The 22,117-nt window shown below is 45.8% G+C and overlaps 1 protein-coding gene across 1 annotated transcript in view; it reads left to right on the top strand.

Moving 5' to 3' along the window:
• Positions 1-22,117, top strand: part of SLC9A3 (solute carrier family 9 member A3) — a 313,153-nt gene that overhangs the window by 102,993 nt on the left and 188,043 nt on the right. Inside the window, exons 4-6 of the mRNA XM_018558948.1 lie at positions 3,373-3,451; positions 7,977-8,154; positions 21,677-21,897. Coding sequence (XP_018414450.1) covers positions 3,373-3,451; positions 7,977-8,154; positions 21,677-21,897 — 478 coding nt within the window. The remainder of the gene's footprint in view (positions 1-3,372; positions 3,452-7,976; positions 8,155-21,676; positions 21,898-22,117) is intronic.

Below are 22,117 nucleotides of genomic sequence, written 5' to 3'. Positions count from 1 at the left end.
GGCCCGGGCGTAATTGAGTGGTAATCCACTCACATTAGTAACTCGAAAATATTTAGCACTTACTTTATAAACTAGGAAGCAATGGCAATGGCTCAGTCCCAGCTTCTGCCAGCAGCCCGCCCAGCAGCCCGCCCTCGCCCTCGCCCTCGCCAGCGGCCCTGCAGAGAGCGCACGCCTGCATCCGTGGTGAGGTGAAGGACAGGGGGTGCACCCTCAGCTACCGACCAGCCATCCACCTGTGACTCCTAGCTTCGCGGGCAAATACAATTTGTACACACTGCATCATCATGAGCCCCATACAGGATAGGTCCCCAGACCACATAATGTAAAATCGCTGTAACATGTAGAGCAAGACTCCTGGAAATGAAATACCCCCTCGGAAAGTAAGGGTGCACCTCAAACAGCTGACTCCTCCCATTCGTAGGTATTAGAGCTTGCACTTGACAGGTAAACTTGATGGACATGTTACAGAAAGGCCCATGACAGTTCCAGAGGCACTGACCAGTTGTCGTTGATGTGGATGTTGAGGTAAAGAATGTTGCCGGCGTTGTTGATGTGAACGTTGAGGTAAAGAATGTTGAGTCGGTCGTTGTCGAGCATAGCTCCCCAGCAGGTGTTGTAACCAATCCGGTATCGGAAAAGGTTCCAAGTCCACGAACGTAAAAAGGGCAGGTAAGTTGGTCAGTCTCCGTAGTGCAAAGGTGGAGGCGTTTTTCATCACAATGAGGTAAAATGGAAATCCCCAAAAATAAACGATAACTGCGGTGCGCAGACGGTCTAGGAGCGAGCGTAATATCATCTTTCGTTGAAGCGTCACCCTTGAAAATTCAGGCAGGACTCTTATTGTAGCTCCATCGAAATTCAAATGTTCCTGGGACCAAATTCTGCGTAGTATCTCCTGGACCGGGAACTTCTGTAATCTGCAGATAATGTCACGGGCCGGTCTGGGTTCTCCGATCTTGTGCGCACAATCCAATTTAACCACTGTATTGGGCGGATTACCCAGCAGGGTGTTGAAGATTGCCACTACTGTATCATGTACATTTTCCAGACTCGTGGCTTCAGTGCACCCGTAAATTGTTGCGTCGGTTTCTATCCTCTAAGACCTCAATATGGAGCTGCATGTCAGAAATCATATCCGATTGCATGTCCCAGGACTCTTCCAGGGCTGCTAGTCTCACCTCTACAGTCGCTGTGTTCGCCTCGCCTCCATCTACTCGCTGAGCTGTTGCACCTTCTGCCACAGTTCTTGGATATCTCGGCTGTGAGTCTCCTCGATTTTTGCCACCAGGGCCTCAATGTCAGCTTTGGTGGGCAGCAGGCGCAGCAAAGCCCCTATATCCACCTCTTCCAGGGGCTGCTGCTGATCAGGGGTCATAGACTGCACATCTTCCACTAACCTTGGCACTTGAGAGGACTCCTCCGTGTCTTCATCGTCACTTGGCACAGGAGAGGAAGGCAGGGAGGGCCAGAGGGCGGTCGGTGACGCGTGGGACGGCAGCGCCGGTTGAGCTGGAGAACTATATCCGCGGTCGGCGGGGCCGCCGAAGTGAAGACATTTTTCAGTTTGCCCAGCGCTGACAGTTTCGGAGTGACGGGCGTCTTCTTCTGCCTCGTTTTGCTGTGCTGTGGTAAGGTACGTGTATCGAATGGGGTCGGACAGCTGGGACAAGAAGTGTGCTTACTCCGCCATGCCTAGGACCCCCTCAGGTGTTTTTTTTAAATGGTCAAACCTGCCAAAACCTTCCCTGTACATGAACTTTTACAGCCGGTGTTGTATTGTGACTGGGATCACCTAGTAAAATTGTTTACTCCTAAATGTGTTTCTCAACTGTACCCTATTGAAGAGGGTTTCCTTAAAAAATGGGTTGTCCCTGTTGTAGCTGTCCCAGTTAGACGATAGAAGAAGATGTTCCTGTTTTAAGGACTGCGTGGACTAGAGTTTAGAAGCCCTCTTTAATGCTTTATTTGCCCTTAAAGACCCTGCTATAAAACCTGCTGCTGCCACCATGGGAGAGTGTCATACCATATCTGTGTGGTCAAAAGCTATGGTTAGGGACCCTAAGTTGATCCTGGCAAATCTTGCTGCTCTAAGTCAGTTAAAGGGTTTTTTTCTGTGGACTTGCTCTACTGTGTAGATGGCCCACATGGATACCCCTAGACAAATCTCTTGAGTTTTGCTTCCTACCCTGCCCTCATTTTCTGCTGTCAAACTTACCAAGATCACCTCAAAGACAGATGGATCTTCTTACTGACAGCTCTTTTCTCAGGGCATCATAGTCAGGCAGAAATGTTCCAGAGGTTTTAGTCCAACCTGTTCATTGTCCCCAAAGTGAAGTGGGGGGAGATTCTGCCCTATTCTCGATCTCAAGATTCTCAATGGGTTCCCGAGAGTCCAAAAATTCTATATAAAATCTACCCACGCTGTCAATGTTTCCCTTTACTGGGAAACTTTCTGGCATCAGTGGACATGGAAGATGCATATTTTCATGTCTTCATTTTTCCTGCCCATCAACACTACTTGTGTTTTGCTGCAGACACACAGCACTACTAATGTTTGCCCTTCCATTCACTCTGTCCACTGCACCTTGTTTCCTCACCATGGTGCTGGCCTTTGTTTTGGCTCTGCTTTGGTCTCCAGGGATCCCTATAGTGGGGCACTTGGATGATCTTCTCCTCTGTGGGATCAGTTCAGTCTGATCTATGCTTTCCTTTCTCTGAAACTCTTGATTCGACTCCTCCTCAGGATTCTAATAGATGGCATTCCGGTGATCTTCATTGCTCACTAGACCTCTGTGTTTCTGTGATCCACCCTTGTACTGTTTGCTATGAAACTGAGGAAGTTCGAAAGGGGGAAGGAAGGGGAAGATAAAGGGGGTGGGGCGGGGGTTATACAGGGCTGTCCTAACAGCTTTGATTTGCCAGTGTCGAATCACCTAAAGGTAGCTTCCTGAACCATCTATTCAAGATTTAACTCCCTGTGTCCTGTGAATTACTTACAGAAATGTATTTTACAGGTAAGGCAAAAATTCAGTTTTTCCCCTTCAAAATATACGCAATAAATGAAAAATAAACTTTACAAGAAATTTTGCAGGTAAAAAAGGTATTATTGTGAGAGACCCCGCCTTGGTATATGGGAGAGGCATAATAGCAGTAAGCATTAAAAGTAAATAATCAAAGCCAGAAATTTCAAGATAATAACATTTCTTTTTAGCCTTTGTTGATCTAATAAGAGCAGAAGAAGTTGTGTACAATCATACAATTTAATAGCCTGTATTGTGATCCCTTGATAGAAACAAACTTTGCAAAAAAGGTAGTACAATCTCTTTAAGCACATACAAATAATAATCTGATTTTTTTATTTTTTTGTAGGTATTATACAACGTTTTTGATTCCTTTGTTGCTATTGGAGGTGAAAATGTGACAGGTGTGGATTGCGTCAAAGGCGTTGGTATGTATAGATAAAATAAATTATATCAATAGAGTATTTTATGCTGCTATTTTACAGTATTCACTTGATTACCAGAAAAAAAACTGTTTAGGAGACTTTAACAATTAGAATAAGTTAATATAATTTCTAAGAAAACTGAAAATACTACTTGGTTGTGAAACCTCCAAACTTTTTTAAAGGATAACTACAATTTTAGTACAGTTATCTTTTAAGAAGGATGGTCTAATCAATACCACAGTAAAGTATGGCATGTATGTGGGGTGCACAAATAAGGTTTTTCCTATACTCTTGCCATACTTAAAAGAGAACTATGAGGTGAATGAAAATCACTCAGCCTCATAGTTCTAGCCGACCTGTGACAATTAAACTGTCAATAGATCGGGAAGTGAGCGAACACATACCGTCGCTTGCTCACTTCTCGATCTATCCCTGCAGAGAGCCGTGACTGTCCCTTACGGCTCCCTGCAGGGATTCCACCCCTCCCCTGTCCGATCCTCAAGCGCTGACTGGCGGAACGGACAGGGAGGGGGTGGGTACAACTGGCTCTGCCTCTAGATAGGCAGAGCCAGCTGTCAATCCCGCAGCTGGGTGGATCCAGACAGTATTTGTTAATGTTACTTCTTGTTGCTATCTACATATTAGGCAGTGTATTCACAACTCTGCTAAAATGCCAAGATACAAAACCTAATAGGGTTGATTTACTAAAAGGAAATAGGCTGTTCACTTTGAAAGAGAATTTGCACTTTGCTAGTTTTCCCTTAGCTTAATGAATCATGTTCAAGCAAAAATAGTTTTTTTTAATTTTCCTTGCTCGTGATTCTTTGCAAAGTAAATTTTTACCTGTTATCATTTTAACATTTTTGCCATTTTTGCATGCACAAGGAAAATATTGGAAATCTATGAAAGAAAATTTAAAAATATTAGAATAAGTGCATCTACATTAAGCTGAGCATACAGTATAGATAAAAATATATTTACAATAGTTGTCATTTAATAGCTAAGCAGCCATTTTAAAGCTGGAATATGATTAAGGTGCTTTTAAAGCCTCTCTGTAAACTAGATACCAATGAATACATTGAGCAACTCAGTAAGCATATTATGTAGTTGCTTTGTCTCTGCTTTACAGTTTAAACAAAGGAGGACTTGAGATTACACAAAGCATAGTGTTGACCTCACTTGTTTCTAGCCACAGCCAAACAATGCTACATTCTTATGCTTGCGCAAATCATGATGATGCAACAATCGGTCATATGAATGTTTATTTAGGATATTGATTTCTATTCAAATTAAGCACACTATTTCATATTTTTATGTTTCTCTGTACTTGCCCAGACATAAAGGCTAAATCTGTAGGTTTCCATAGCTTTAGGTGCTAAAATGTGTTTATATTTATTGCCTCCCTAGTAACAAAGACAATTTTATTTAATATGAAAATGGTAAAGGAAATGTTAAAAACATTTCATGCTAACCTATCAGCTTTCAACAGTTTAACCCTTTCCTGACTAGTGGTCATTGAAACCTAGATACCCTGATCACATTTAGCAGCATCAATATTCATCTTGACTATAATGCTATAACTAACTTGCCTACCTAGGAAGAAATTGTAAGGATATTTATTTGATATGCTGTTTTAATAAATATCCTACATAATAAATATGTTTTTTATTATGAGCTGAAAAATGTACGCAAAATAGTTTTTCTTAAATGCATTTTACACATGACGACTTTTACTTTTTAATAATAAAACTGTTCTTTAATTTTTTTATTGTCTTTTTTTAGTTTAAGGCCCCTTTCACACGACTGCTCCGATCGGGTCCACCTGTCAGTTTTTCAGGCGGACCCAATTGGATGTCCAATGCAAGTCTATGGGCAGTCGTGTGTGAACGGACAGGCCTCCGGCCGGGTCCAGGAATATGAACAGAGCGGTGTTCCGTTTCACAGGACCGGATCATCCTGGTTTCAGGGATAATCTGATGCAAATGAACGGAACAGTGTTCCATTTCGCGTGACTGGATCATGCTAGTTCAGGAGTAATCTGACCCCCATAGACTGGCATGGGGTTCGGTAATTGCAGTTTTTTCCTCCACTGCAAGATGGAGGAAAAAACTGTCCGGACACAGATTACCGGGTTACGCCCACCTCCGGCCAGGTCCAGGAAAACTACTGGGACAGTGTTTCGCTTCACCAGACCGGATCGTGTAGGTTCAGGGGTAATCTGATGTAAACGGACACTTTTTCCTCCATTGCAAGATAGAGGAAAAAACTGTATGGACGTCTGCTCCGTACTGCTCTGAGAAATCAACAGACCTTCTCCTGATCAGCCCATGTGAAAGGAGCCTAACACCTGCAGCTTCAGCTATCATTGTGCCATCATTGTGCCTTTCTCTGTCTGTTTTGTAAACTAACCTATGTGATCACTATGATTGGCTGTTTGGTAGTTCCAATACAGAACACAGAGTAATATGCTTTGATTATGGAGCATCATGAGGAACGCTAATCTACAGATTATAGAAACATTTTCAGTGCAGTCATGACATTTATGAGAAGACCCAATCCCATGGCAAGGAAAAGCTAATGAGAAGTACAAAGAGATATGCTGTACATAATTAACATTGTGTATCATGATATACTAGTAAAAAAAATGTATTGATATATTTTCCAAAAAAGTGTGCTGTATGTACATGCACAAGACTTACTATATATACTAAAGTTTGATACATGCTTAAACGTCTAAAGCAAGATTGGGAACTAGTGGAATGCAAGTACTGTGTGTTAAATTATTGAAGACTATCAGCATAGTAATAGGAATGTATCAAAACTGGAGCAGACAAAATCTGGAGCAGTTGCCCAGGGCAACCAATCAACTTCTCTTTTCAGTTTGATCAGTTAAGGTTTGAAAATGAAAGAGAGAAGCTGATTCGTTGATGTGCACAGCTGCTCCAGATTTTGTCTGCTCCAGTTTTGATAAATTCTCCTCAGTGTGTTTATGCCTAACTGTATGTAATAGTCATTCTGCTTAATGGCATTTCCAGTAAACAGTATGGCAGACCTGGGCATTTTATGGCCCGTGGCTCCACAGTCTGGACAAGGAATGATCGCCAACCTGCACTCGGTTATGGCTGGCTGACAGTGGATGAGCCGGCCCCAAAGGCCATAGCCCAGTGCAGACCCCCTCTTTTTCAGTCATTGGTTGCGAAGACCGCTGGTGTCCTAGCAACCAATGACGTCAGGTGTCCACATCCTCTGCAGTCAATGGTTGCTAGGACCACTCATTATGATTAAGCCTGTGTGGTGAAACATGTTAGAGATATGCAGCTGCATGGTGAAACATCTGTGTTATTTAAAATGAAGATCAATAAAGACACTAAATGGTGGTACCTGCATTTGTGCTGTAATTTTCCTGTTAACTAAATGGTGAAGTTGAATTGTAACTAGCAGCTTTCTTTTATACATATAGTATGCGTTGCCACCTATGGATGAATTTGACTTGTTATCAGTTTATTTGTTAAAATTTGATGACGTTTTTTACCTGGGAGTTTCAGAGTTTGGAGAGCAAAACGAAGCAATATAAAGCTTTGTTAGGTACTCAACTCAGAGAATAATAATACGTATCTTTTAGTTTAGTCATTAAAGTGTATACCCCAAAAGTAATTTTTCAGTGTGTTTGGCCTCATGCTGCACCATATACAGTTTTCATAAGCAAATACATTTTCAGAGCTGTTTGCGGAGCTTAGTTGTAGTCCTTAGGCTTCAGAATTGCATCTTTATTGATAATCTTGCAGCATAAAGATGACTCTTTGCCTGACGAAGGGACTGATATGTTGCAACATTTCTTTATGCTGGAAGAATGTCAATAAAGACAGAATTCTGAAGCTTAATGTCTGATGTGGCACCAGTTCTTCAATCGCCTGACTAACAAGGGGAATATCGTTTTGGTGTGCAATGGAGATATAACCACGCTTGAACTGGCCATACACTAGTAGATTTCCAAATGAAAGATTTTTCTTTACCAATATAAGATCTTTCTTTACTTCAAGTGTCTGATAATACCATCAGACACTTGATGAATGTCGAACGAAATTTTATTTTATGTTACTATTCAATTTTGGAATGAATGGAGTGTTCCGAATGAAAGTCACATTCACTGTTTGAATTTAGTTAATTCCAGAAACATTTTCCATCCTGCTCCTTCATCTTTTTTTGCCCCCACAGTTGAAAACGATCGTTGATTTGACTTCATCCACTAATAGAAAGTTCTTTCGTACTAAAGTTTTTTCGAAAAAATCTAAGCAGTGTATTGCCAGCTTTAGTTTTCGATTTGCACCACATTATCACCACTAGATGGAACTGAGGCGCCAACTAGTGGCCATATTGTGATGCAAATATAAACCTAAGATGTTTGAAGATCTCTGCAAACGTTTTATAAATACACACAATTAAGTATTTGTCTATACCACAAGATTGTATTATATACTTTGTACTGCAACTATTCTTGCATTTGATTTTTTGTTTTTATCTTTTTCAGTATCTTTTTTTGTCGTAAGCATCGGGGGAACATTAGTTGGAATCATTTTTGCATACATTTTGAGCTTGGTTACTCGATTTACCAAACATGTGAGGATCATTGAACCTGGATTTGTTTTCGTAATTTCATATTTGTCTTATCTCACGGCAGAGATGCTTTCCCTTTCCGCAATCCTAGCGTAAGTATTTGTTATTCTCTGTGTAAAAATGTGTTTACATTTTAAGCAGTACTTCCCAATAAACCCTCTTTCTAAACTCTAAAAGTCTACACTATGGCCATAAAAACAAGCACAGAGCAAAGTATGGCAAGGTACCTATGACCTAGGACCAAAAAAGACAAGACCTACAAACCCAGTTCTAATAGTCTGGAGTCTACAGTAACTGACTAATACCCACAAAAGAAAGATAGAAGCACAGTAGACTTGTACAAAATAATGAAAACTAAAATATGCACATATAATGTATTTAATTAATTTAGCAGGACTGTGTCCCTTTATTACAAACATTTTAAAAGTATAGCTGTGATATCACTCAAATATATCTCTTCACCCCTCAGCTCACCCCTTCTATCTCTTCACGCATCACTAATCTACTCACTGACATATCCACATGGATGTCACACCACTTTCTCAGACTGAATGTGTCCAAAACTGAGCTAATATTTCCTCCTCTCCGGGTCTCCTCCCTAGACTTCTCCATCACAATCAACAGCACTACAATCAACCCCTCCCATCAAGCCTGGGTGCTCGGCATATCCAAATCTTGCCGACTCAACCTCCGTAACATTTCTAAAATGTGTCCCTTTTTAACAAATGACACTGCAAAGTTTCTAGTTCACTCCCTTGAAATATCTTGCTTCAAATACCATAACTCCCTCCTTGCTGGCCTACCAGACTATCCCCCTTCAGTCTATCATGGACGCTGCTGCTAGACTCATCTACCTTACCAAGCGATCAACGTCCGCCACCCCCCTCTGCCAATTGCTCCACTGGCTCCCACTTGCCCAACGTATGAAGTTCAAAATACTACCAATAACCTACAAAGCCATCTACAACTCCACCCCAACCTACATCACCCACCTCATCTAAAAATATAACCCAAACCGCCTCCTTCGCTCTTCCCAAGACCTCCTACACTCCAGCTCTCTTGTCACCTCCTCGCCTCCAGTCGCACCATCCTCTGGAACTCCCTACCCCTATCTGTCTACTTATCTCCTACTCCGGCCACCTTTAGGCGATCCTTGAAAACTCATCTCTTCAGAGAGGCCTATTCCACCACCATATAACCGTCCTTTCAGTTCTTCCATTAAATCATACTAAACAGTTATTACCTTTTGTATCGCTTGCCCCTCCTACTAGATTGTAAGCTCCTAAGAGCAGGGCCATTCTACCTCCTGTACTGAAATTGTACTGTTAACGCCCTCAGTTTTGTAAAGTGCTGCGCAAACTGTTGACGCTATATAAATCTTGTATAATGATAATAATAATAACAAAACATCAACCACTGTGCGTCAAACCGCTGACATCTGTACTGTGTGTCACACCGATAACTCCTGGCACTCTGCGTCACAACGCTGTCCACTGCACTGTGCGTCACCCCGCTGTCCTCTGCACTGTGTCACCCCCGCTGACCTCTGCATGCTGTGTCACACCGCTGACCTCTGCACGCTGTGTCACATCACTGACTTCTGCACTGTATGTCACATCGCTGACTTCTGCACTGTATGTCACATCGCTGACCTCTCTACTGTATCTCACACCGCTGACCTCTGCACTGTGCATCACACCACTGACGTCTGCTGTGTTGGTCACACTGCTGACTTCTATACTGGGTGTTACACCACTGACTTCTGCACTCTGTGTTTACCGATGACCTCTGTACTGTGCATCACAACACTGACCTCTGTCACACTGCTGACTTCTGTTCTTGAGTTTACCGCTGAACTCTGTGTTACAACTGACCTCTGCACTCTGTGTTTACTGTTGACCTCTGTACTATGTTACATAGTATTTGAGGTTTAAAAAAGACACAGGTCCATCAAGTTCAACGTGTGTGTGTGTGTGTAGTGCATGCGTGTATATAAGATTCCCTGTGTGGTGTAGTATTTAAGTGTACCTGTACCTGTATGTTACGGTCTCTTAGGGAGATATCTAATTGATTTTTCGTATGATATTTGGGTGATATCTAATTGATTCTTTGCAGATACCACTGCTTGTGGCAGAGAGTTCTAAAATGTAACCGCTCTAACTGAAAAGAATCCCCTATGCCCTTTGTGGATAAATCGTTTCACCGCTTAACATTTTGTACAACAAAATCATGTCCCCTCTTAATCTCCTCACTTCCACTGTGAACAAGTTTAAATTTAGCAACCTTTTCTCATAGCTTTTATCCTCCAGCCCCTTAATTAGCTTAGTTGCTCTTCTTTGGACCTTCTCCAGCTCAAGGACATCTTTTCTGTATACTGGTGACCAAAACTGAACCGCATATTCAAAATGAGGCCGAACCAGTGATCTATAAAGTGGCAAAATTATCACTTTGTCTCTACAGTACATTCCCTTTTTAAAACAAGAGAGTACTCTGCTAGCTCTGTTTGCCATTGCTTGGCATTGCGTGCTGTTATTCAATCTGTGACCAATTATGACCCCCAAATCTTTTTCCATTTCTGATTTCCCTAGTAGGGTACCCATTAATGTGTAATCCGCTTCCCCGTTTTTAACCTCAAAGTGGATTGCTATAAATTTTTCGACATTAAACCTCATCTGCCATGTAGTACCCCACTCCCCTGTTTTATCCAGGTCCTCCTGTAATGTTATAATGTCTAATCCTGTGTCTATTACCCTCCCAATTTTAGTATTACCTGCAAACACAGAAATATGGCTATTGAGGCCCTCCCCAATATCGTTAATAAACAGGTTAAATAGTACTGGGCCTAGAACAGAACCCTGGGCACTCCACTCTCAACCTTACACCAATTTGAAAAAGAGTAATTTATCAATACTCTCTGCAATCATTCCTGTAGCCAGTTCTCTATCCATGTACGCACCATTTCATCTATGCCCATCAATTTAAGCTTGTGTATTAAGCGTTTATGTGGTACTGTGTCAAATGCTTTGGCAAAATCCAGGTAACCACATCTACTGGCCTTCCTTTATCCAGCATTCTACTCATCTCTTCATAGAATGTTAGTAGGTTGGTCTGACAAGAACGGTCCTTCATGGGGGCGTGTCCTGCTCATGGCGGAGTAAGCAGCAGATTCAGAGAGCTCCCTGGAGTTTGCTATCTAGACATTACTACTACCTACTTGTACCACCCCAAACCGGGTCACAAACAATGTCTAAACGCAGGAAGGAGGGCACACCAGCTTCTCAGCGGGGAACCCCATCTATGCAACAGTTTTTTACCTCCACAAGGAACAGGCCCTGTGGCCGGGACCAGTCCAACATGGCGTCCAAGCCCCGTCCTCCACGCACGCCACAAGGTACTGCCCGTTCCCTTTCTCCAACCCCGAGACATGCTCCGAGACACGCTCTCCTCGGATACACGATTCGGACTCCACGGATGTGGACCTATACCCGACCCGTAAGCAACCGTCCGATGTCCCGCAGGAGTTTCGGGCCTTACTCAACTATCTGCCCACCAAAGAGGACTTTGCGGCCATAGTCACCAGGGTGGAGGCGGCTCTCCAACGCGACCTACGCAAGGTCCAGCAGAAAATCCAGTCGGTGTCTACCGAAGTGACCGCGGTATCCGCCACGTGTACGGCCCTGGAGACCAGGGTCCAGGCCTTGGAGCACTCGCAACCGGAGGCCTAACAGCTGATAGCGGCCCTCCAACTATAGTAATAATCAAAAATCACTGCGCTGGGAATGAGTGACTCGAAATCTAAATAACTAAATAGACCAGCAGCAACTTTGTGTATAAGTGAGTCTATTATGTGGCAAATAAGTTGCGCTCGGTCTAGATGTGAATGGATGTGAAAGTGCTCTCTCAAAACCCAAAGGGGGAGATCACCTTCAGATAACAAAATAAATTTTAAATATAAAGTCCCTCCAACTATGGCTGGAAGACCTCGAGGATTGCAACCGGCGGCAAAATGTAAGGATTCGGGGCTTACCAGAGGCGACTAACCCGGCTGATCTCCGTTCCTCGGTGCAAGCGGTCTTTGGATCCCTGCTCCCCGACGTGGCCCCGGACTCCATCCGCCTGGATAGGGTGCACCGCACTCTAGGCCCACCGTCAACGGACGTATCACGCCAACGAGACGTCGTGTGCCGGCTTCAAATATACTCCATGAAGGAAGACATCCTACGCCAGGCCTGGCTAAAGGAAGCAGTCGAATTCGACGGGGCGGCCCTACAGATCCTGCCCGACCTCTCACGCAACACCCTATGGCGCCGGGCCCTGCTTCGGCCTCTCCTCTCGGTAATTCTCCAGGCCGGCGCCTCCTACAGATGGGGATACCCGATTCGCCTGCACGTCCGCAAGGAGGGAATCTCCTACACGGTCCGGACCCCGGCGGATGTGCCAGGCCTATGTGAGTTGCTCCGGATGCCCCCTCTGAGAGTGCCTGACTGGCTTGCCTACCTACCCGACCGTCCGCATCGGCCCCTCCCGCCCGTCGGGCGGAAGATCCTCCTGATACCGCTGAGCTCTGAATGGTCAGTCGTCGCCTGCTCCCATCACCTTCCCGGATGGCCTGTCTTCCTGAATCGAAGTTCCATCTGGCCAACTGTATCCTCAGACTGGGGACGTTCCTCACACGTTGACCAACTCCAATCAAGTCCACGGCCTCGGTCATACCAACCGGCCCTTGGAAGCCCTACGTGTGTATCCTTTATTAACGAACCTTCGCGGACTGACTCCGGCCCTCCGGCCATTGTACTGTTTTCAGGCCTACTGAGAATGCCGGGGCTCCGGTATTCTCATTTGGCCACAAGCTGGTTGCTCAATCCTTAGATTACTATGGTTATGTATTGGTTTTGAGGTTTTTTGTTTTTATTGTGCTACATGTGCCTACCGGTTTATAGCAGTCATGGGGCCCTAGGCTCCAATGAATGCCCCATCACCGATGCGGGGGGCACCCGGCCGGGGTGGGGTGTCCGAGATTGGAGGAAGGGGAGCGGAGAATTTCACTGTGGCCCCGTTACCCCAGGAATCAGAATTTTCCTCCCAGTTGTTGGCCTGGGACTCCAGGGGTTTTCCGAGGCCCATCAGCCCCCTCGGACGCTCCCTATGTGGTTGGGACAGATGTACCCTTCACACCACTCAACTTAGATATTACAACTTCCTCTTACCTGCTGCCCCGCGGAGCTCTGACCCGCCCTGCTCAGACTAGTTTCCCCACTAGTTAGTCCCTGTAGTGCCCACTGTGCCACAGGGACTCTGAACCTCGGTTCAACAGTTAGTTTTCTTAGTCTAGTTCCCTCTTAGTGTCCCCCCTACTCACCTGCCTACATCAGTGTATCCCCCCCACTGTGTTCCTACCCTTGGCCTATCCCCCATTCCCACGCCCTCCTCCCTTGATCTTTCAGCATGTCTCCCCTCAGGATCCTGTCGCTCAATGTCAGAGGCCTCAATGTACTGGAGAAGCGGAGGATGGTGCTCACAGACCAGCACAGACAAAAAATACAAGTAGGGTTCCTCCAGGAGACTCATTTCGCGGAGGGGCGAGCTCCTTCACTTCGTGACTGCCACTATCCGGTAACGTATCACAGTCTCTCCCCTGACAAAAAATCACGGGGAGTCAGTATATTGCTCAACCGCTCGGTGCCATGGCTCCTACTGGACATGTCCTCAGGAAAGGAGGGCCGCCTCTTGATGGTCAAAGGTAAGGTGGGTGACTGCACGATGACCTTCGTGAACATCTACGCCCCCAACCAAGGCCAAGTGGCTTTTCTAGAACGGGTTCTATTGCAGGTAGATGATTTCCGTGAGGGTATCCTGGTGATCGGGGGAGACTTCAACCTACACCTAGACCCAATAGCTGACTCCACCAACCAGGCCTCCCACATGCCCTTTGCGGCGTTGTGACGCCTCAAAAAATGCCTCCACGCCCACCAGCTATCCGACATATGGCGAATTCATCATCCCGACACCAGAGACTTTTCCTACCACTCAGCGGTCCATGACACATATACACGTATCGACTTCTTCTTGATACACCACAGCCACCTCTCTAGGGTCTCCCACGCGGAGCTAGGCAACATTACTTACTCGGACCACGCCCCAATTCTTCTATCGTTGGCGTTGGATCCCCAGGGGCCCCGCAGCTGGCGATGGCGACTCAATGAATCGCTTCTACAAGATCGAGAGCTGGCTCCAGAAATTGAAAGGGACCTCCGCTCCTATTTCTAACTCAACTCCACACCAGACTGCTCGCCATACATCATTTGGGAGGCACACAAACCATACATAAGAGGCACCCTGATTAAATTGGGGGCTCGCCGCAAAAAACAATGGCTGGGCCAGCAGCACTCTCTCCTCACACAAATCCATGTGTTAGAACTCAGGCACAAACAACGAAATGACCCATCCCTTCTGGCCCAACTCCGCACTCTACGGGAATCCTTACGTTCCCTATAGATGAACAACGCGAAAGCTACGCTGGCCAAATGCCGCCGCCATTTCTACGAGTATGGAAACCAGTGCAGCCGTTCCCTGGCGCAAGCCCTTAGGCAACAACGCTCTTGCACATACGTCCCAGTCATAAAGTCAGCCTCGGGCAGGATGTGCCATCTCTCGGAAGACATAGTCTCGGCTTTCCGGGATTACTACCATAACCTCTATAATCTCCCCGGCCCTCGGGATGCCCAGGCCTTGACGAAGCGACAACGTCGCATTCGGACCTACCTGGAAGCTTCCGCCATGCCCACTTTAACCCCCGAGATACGCGAATCCCTGGAATATCCAATTTCATCCAGGGAACTTGAGGCAGCCATAAAACAAACCAACACAGGTAAAGCCCCGGGCCCTGACGGGTTCACCCTCTTATATTATAAAACCTTTGCAGAAATATTAACCACCCCCATGCTGGAGGCCTGGAACTCGGTGAGAGAGGGGGCAACCATACCGGGAGATGCACTCTCGCCCAATATAGTAGTAATTCCCAAGCCAGACAAGGACCCCGCAGTTTGTCCAAGCTACCGCCCGATATCCTTACTAAACGTAGATACAAAACTATTGGCCAAGGTCCTGTCCCACACATTCCTTACCTGATCCATCCTGACCAGGCTGGGTTCGTCCCTTCCAGGGAGGCCCAGGACAACACCACCCGGGCCCTCAACGTGATACACGCGGACCTGTCGAAACCCACCCCAAGTTTGATAGTTTCCACAGACGCAGAAAAGGCTTTCGACAGGGTCGACTGGTCCTTCCTCCGACTCACGTTGGAGCATGTGGGGATGGGTCCGGGCATGCTCGCATGGATTCTGGCCGTATATTCCCGCCTGACGACTAGGGTCTGTGTCAACGGTACGCTGTCGGCCTCTTTCCCGATATCCAATGGGACCAGGCAGGGGTGCCCCCTCTTGCCACTCATTTTTATCCTGACTTTGGAGCCCCTGCTCCGAACCATTAGAGCCCACCCTGACATCCGGGGTGTGACGGTGGGGGGGGGACCACTCACAAGGTAGCGGCATTCGCCAATGTTTTACATATTATGATTTTCATAATCATAATATTATGATTTCCATAATTTTCATAATGTTTTTCATAACAGAGCCAGTCACCACAATACCCAACTTACTCGCAGTATTGCGATGCTACGGTGAGTTATCTAACTACCACATCAACACTCAGAAATCGACAGCCCTTAATTTGACTGTTCCATCCCCTTTATTAGCACGACTCGCACGGAACTTTCCATATCAGTGGTCCTCCACATCAATAAAATATCTGGGGGTCTACCTACCTCGACACCTAACGGAAATCTACAGTCTTAATTTCCCCCCACTATTACAAAAGGTTAAGACGGATCTACAAGGGTGGTCTCGATCTACCTTCTCCTGGACCGGCTCTGCAACATCATTTACCAAAACATCCTCCCACGCTTCCTATACCCCTTCCAAGCTCTCCCAATACGGATCCCACGGGCGTATTTCCGTTCCATACAGGCGATGGTGTCCAATTTTATTTGGGCCGGCAAAGTCCCCAGAATCCGGCTACCAATTCTTCGACGTCCAGCGGAAGGACTAGCTCTACCCGACTTCCACCTCTATTATGTGGCATCTCACCTTTCCCGAGTGATCGACTGGTGCCGCCACGGCGACACCAAGCCATGGATCAAGCTAGAACAGTCCATGACCCACATTCCGCTACCAGCTCTACCATGGTGCAAGGGGCCTATACCTAGAACCACCAGAACTCACCCGACGGTAGGAGCCACCTGGGAGGTGACCCGACGGGCATTCGAGAGGATGCAGATTTCGGTCTCGCCCTCACCCATGCATCCGATCATAGGCGACCCCGGGTTCCCCCCTAGAGGACGGACTGTTTCGTCGCCTCCTGGCCGGGGACAAATTCAGGGTGCTACATTTTCTAGATGGACAATCCTGGCGGGCATTGGGCCCTCTCTTGACCGACCCCGACCTGAGAAACTTGGGAACATGGAGACGCTTACAACTAACACAGACCTGTCCTCCCTTCCAGCTCCATCTACCTACGCACGGAACCTCTCAGCCTTCGAGCAAACATGCATAGACACTGGACTGATAGCTAAAACGCTCTCCCTGTGCTACCAGTTCGCTCTCACCAGGGACCTAGATCTCCCATTATACTTCATTGAGCTGGGGCTCCAGTTCCCACAGGAAGAGAGAATCCGTTTGCTGCGATACTCCCTGAGATCATCCATCTGTAACAAATACCAAGAACTGGGATATAAAATTCTCACGCGATGGTATAGAACCCCTCATAAACTCCACAAGATGTACCGAGATGTGCCAGACGCGTGCTGGCGCTGCGGCACCTCCCCTGCGGACATGCCTCACGTCTTCTGGTCCTGCCCCCGAGTGACCCCGTTCTGGTCCCGGGTCCGAGCGATAACCCAAAAATTCACAGATCACAACGTCCCCCACGAACTGGCATTCTTCCTCCTTCACCATAACCATTTCTCGCCTAAGAGCTACTCCCGATCGGTTCTGATCCATTTGCTGAATGCTGCCCGAGCATGTATACCATTACTCTGGAAACAGGCGACCCCACCCTCGGTCCAACTTTGGTTCTCCAAAATTAACAACATCAGGCTCATGAAGGACCTCACCAGCACCTCCTCCAGATTCTCGACCACCTGGTACTATTGGATAGTCTATACTACCTCTGCAGAATATCGAGAGATCATGGAGTCCTGAACTCCAGCGATGACACACTGAGATCATCCCCTACCTACCCCCAGCCAACCCTTACTCCCCTGTCTTGTGCTCCCCCCCCACCTTGTCAGTACTGTTACCCCTACCCCTTCCCCTACCCCCCTAAGGCCAACATTGGCAATATCCCCATCGCTATATGGCAACGCTCCCATCCGCGATAGGACAAGTTACCAAGCCCGGACGGGTGGGACCCCACAGGCCGACCAACGCCGCCGGGCTGTCTTAAGCGGCAGGTCGATGGGGGTGCGGATGATTGATCCAGGTCTATACCACACATGCACATAGCGGACCACTTGGGAATAATTTCAGGCAAGGTAGCTATATTGTGTAGCGCAGGAACCTCAGGGTTTCCCGAATGCAGTACAGCCAGTCGGGGTTCTAATCGAGTGGTCGCCAGGATTGGCTTCAATGAAGGACCCTCGCTACCCACGTGCTGGTGTTACCCACGAATCATCCACGCCACACTGTACGCGGATAGGGTTAATGGGGTTTGGAAGGTTTTTCTTTTTATATATGTGCCGCTCCTTGCCGTTGTCGTATTCTGAATGTCCTGAATGTCCTGCTAGTACCCGGACCTGCGCGTCCATACGGGTACATCCTTAAGTATTAGAAACATGAAAACTCAAAATAAATAATTTATAAAAAAAAAAAGAACGGTCCTTCATAAATCCTTGCTGATTATCACTTATAATACCTTGGTCACCAACAAAATCCACTAAATATTCCTTCCTTTATCATTTCCTCACACTGTTTGCATACACACAGTTTGCATACTATTGATGTTAGACAGTAGGCATCTTGAACCTTTTTTGAATATTGGTACCTTTACGCCAGTTACTCGGTAACCTTGCAGTCATTAATTAGTTCTTTAAAGACGAGGAATCATGGTCTGGCACTGTTTGCCACACCGCTGACCTCTGCACTGTGCGCCACATCGCTAATTTTTGTACAGTTTGCCACACCGCTGACATCTGCACTGTGCCTCACACCACTGACCTCTGGACTCTGCGTCACACCACTGACCTCTGCACTGTGCGTCACATTGCTGACCTCTGCACTGTGCATCACACCGCTGACTTCTGCTATGTGTGTCATACCGCTGACCTCTGCACTGTGCGTCACATCGCTAACTTTTGTACAGTTTGCCACACCACTGACCTCTGCACTGTGCCTCACACCACTGACCTCTGGACTCTGCGTCACACCACTGACCTCTGCACTGTGCGTCACATTGCTGACCTCTGCACTGTGCGTCACATTGCTGACCTCTGCACTGTGCATCACACCGCTGACTTCTGCTATGTGTGTCACATCGCTGACCTCTGCACTTTGCATCACACGGCTGATCTCTGCACTCTGTGTCACACCGCTGACCTCTGCTATGTGTGTCATACCGCTGACCTGTGCACTGTGCATCACACCAGTGACCTTTGCACTGTGCGTCACACCGCTGACCTCTGTACTCTATTACACCACAGACCTCTGCACTCCGTGTTTACCGCTGACTTCTGTACTGTGCATCACATTGTTGACGTCTGCACTGTGCATCACACCGCTGACTTCTGTACTGTGCGTCACATTGCTGACGTCTGCACTGTGCATCACACCACTGACTTCTGCTATGTGTGTCATACCGCTGACCTCAGCACTGTGCGTCACATCGCTAACCTCTGTACTTTGCGTCACACCACTGAGCTCTGTACTTGGGTTTACTGCTGACCCCTGAACACTGTGTTACACTCTGTGTTTACCACTAACCTCTGCACTATGCATTACACTGCTGACCTCTGCACTTTGCGTCAGATTGCTGAGCTCTGCACACTGTGTCACACCGCTGACTTCTGTACTGTACGGTATAATGTAGCTGGTGGTATTCTGCATTGCTGTATAATGTCTTGCTGGAATTTGTAGTCATCTATAACTGGTGATACTATTAATTTCTGTATAATGTATTGCTGAGATTTGTAGTCTGTTATAGCTGTTAGCATTCTGCATTGCTGTATAATGTATTGCTGGGATTTGTAGCCGGTGCCATTCTGCATTGCTGTATAATGTATTGCTGGGATTTGGAGTCCTTTAGAGCTGGTGGTGTTCTGCATTGCTGTATAATGTACAGCAATACAGTCTATTATAGTTAGTGCCATTCAACAATGCTGTATAATGTATTAATATGATTTGCTTAGTCTGCTGCTGCTCCAGGTTGGGCTGCAGGGGCAGGCTGAGTGTGCTAGGAGGCTGGTGTGCCGCTCCTCGTGCGGCCAATGAGTACGGCAGCGAGGATGCCACCACTCACTCATTTTACACTACCACCCTTGGAAAACCAATGCCTTTCAATAAGTTCGCTAGGCTAGACATCACCTGAACTGTGGACTCACCTATGGGATTTTGAGGATGGCTGTGCCAGTCAAAGACAACTGGCCAACTTTTCTGGCTCTGGAGGCAACGAATACTCATTAAGTAACACCATTGTAGAAGATGGGTAATAATAATATATATGGGTGATAATACCATTACAATGTGTTTTTTTTTGCAAACGTTTCTGCTCACTGAATACTAATTTTTACACCATGGACTATATGTCCTAAACCTGCCTGCTCCCTATAGAACCAGTACTGTATGTGCCACCCAGAGAGTCTATAATGTATATATATATTGTCCCTGTAAGTAGGAAAATTAGGTGGCTGCCTAATTTGCCTAATTAGAGAGGGGCCTGTGCTCCTGGCAGCCTGCATTTTTTTACTCATATGTCCACTCTACATTCTGTGACCATCCACCTGAGTGTCTGCATTCTGTTCTACACATAACACTTTTAGTTTTGGAGCAGAAATTACATATCACAGCAGAGTTCCCATCCAGTAGAGTCTCGGCTCTGAAAGACCCGCCAAAAGTTGTCAGTGCGGTGGTGTTGTGGTTCGCCTGTGCACAGAATAGGTGGTATCAGCGTTGCTGGAACACGGTGAGTGCTATTTCTGGAGCACCTACCTGTATCCCATGCTCAGGGTGAGGTGGACAGCTGGGGAGGTGGAGATCCACTGAGAATATCACAAAAGTTCTCTACCCAGCTTCCTATATTATTGCAAGGTTTGTATGTTGGTTGTAGCAAGGCTTGTGTGTCAGCTGCAGCCCTCCTTTACTTACTAGTGGCTGGCCCTGCTCCTCGATTGCGCTTCTGTGTTTGGTCCCACCCCCTGTTGTGAGGGGTGGGGCCTATCATTGGTCACATGATTTGGCTGTTCAGTCTAAAATGCCTGGGCCTATTTTTTGTCCCAGTCCGGCCCTGTACTGATTCAAATGAGCAGCTTCACTCATTACATTTCTGATCAATACAGATCAATACAGATTTCAGGCAGGCCTGTGATAATTGCTCACAAAGTACTGGGATAGAAAAAGCAGAGATAGCAAGTAATATTTGCAAAGTTGCTTGGGGTTCCTGAAACTATTTAAAGTGGTAATGTATTTTTAAAAGTACTGTTATCTTCTACAGCAGGGGTCTACTTTTCAAATGATGAGCTACATAAGATCTACCAATGAAAAAAACCCTCCCACACTCTCCTGGCTGTCTCTCACCTGGCTGTCTCTCTCCTGGCTGTCTCTCTCCTTGCTCTCTCGCCTGGCTGTCCTTGCTATCTTTTCTGGCTCTCTCTCCTGGCTGTCCTTGCTATCTTTTCTGGCTCTCTCCTGGCTCTCTCTCCTGGCTCTCTCTCTCTCTTGGCTGTCTCTCCTGGCTCACCTTGCTGTATTTTGCAAACAGTGTAGTGCAACAGGATGTGTAAACTAATATTCTTTGATATAATACATAGCACTTCAACCACCAGTATCCACCATAAAGGTGTCAGGGAGCTTGGCTCAGCACACTCAGGCTAATAGGTAATCATGTGTGCACAGCTAAATAAATATACCAAAATGGAATAAAGGGGCCGCCATTCACACCCTTCGTCATCTACCAGCATCAGCTTTGAGAGCTACTAGTAGATCACGATCTACCTAATGGACACCCCTGTTCTACAGTAAACATTACAATAATAATGAAAAAAACAGGCTTACCATTTTCTTTTAAAATGTCGCTGCAAATTCCTTAGTTTATTTTTTTTTAGTGGTGAATTTCTTAGTCAAGTCATATCTATTTCTGATTTAAGAAGGACTCGCAAATCTCTATTTTTAGACCACAAGTCTGTAATTAATTTCCTCGAGCCCATTTTACTTGGCAAACATAAATTACATTTAAGAGATATTTAAACTCAATAACAAATCTGTATTATATTGCACATTTACTAGCCATTAAACCTGTTGATCTAGCCAGAAATGCAATGTCCCTAACAAAAAACGTTTATCATTTCAGGATTACATTTTGTGGAATTTTTTGCCAAAAATATGTAAAAGCCAATATTTCTGAACAATCTGCTACAACTGTAAGATATACGATGAAGATGGTGGCAAGTGGAGCTGAAACTATTATCTTCATGTTTCTGGGAATCTCTGCCGTTGATCCAAACATTTGGGTGTGGAATACAGCTTTTATACTTTTGACATTGCTTTTTATATCTGTGTATAGAGTAATAGGTAAGTAGTCACTTTAAATTTTTTTGAATTGCTATTGTTTAATGTTTCATAAAGTTCCATATTGTGTATGAAAATGGTGTCTCTATAACTTTATACGAAACTGTGATATATTTGCAATATGTAGCTTTACTATATGTGTACAGATGATTTTATTCAGCTTAGTTGTCATTCAAAAAAACGTTTTTATCATATTTAAAAACACCAGGTAATTCTAATATAT

The sequence above is a fragment of the Nanorana parkeri genome, unplaced genomic scaffold (assembly GCF_000935625.1).
Source record: "Nanorana parkeri isolate BGI_ZX_2015 unplaced genomic scaffold, ASM93562v1 scaffold370, whole genome shotgun sequence".
Classification (NCBI taxonomy): domain Eukaryota; kingdom Metazoa; phylum Chordata; class Amphibia; order Anura; family Dicroglossidae; genus Nanorana; species Nanorana parkeri.
Note: the sequence above shows the minus strand (reverse complement) of the source record. Positions and strands in the feature narration are given on the sequence as shown.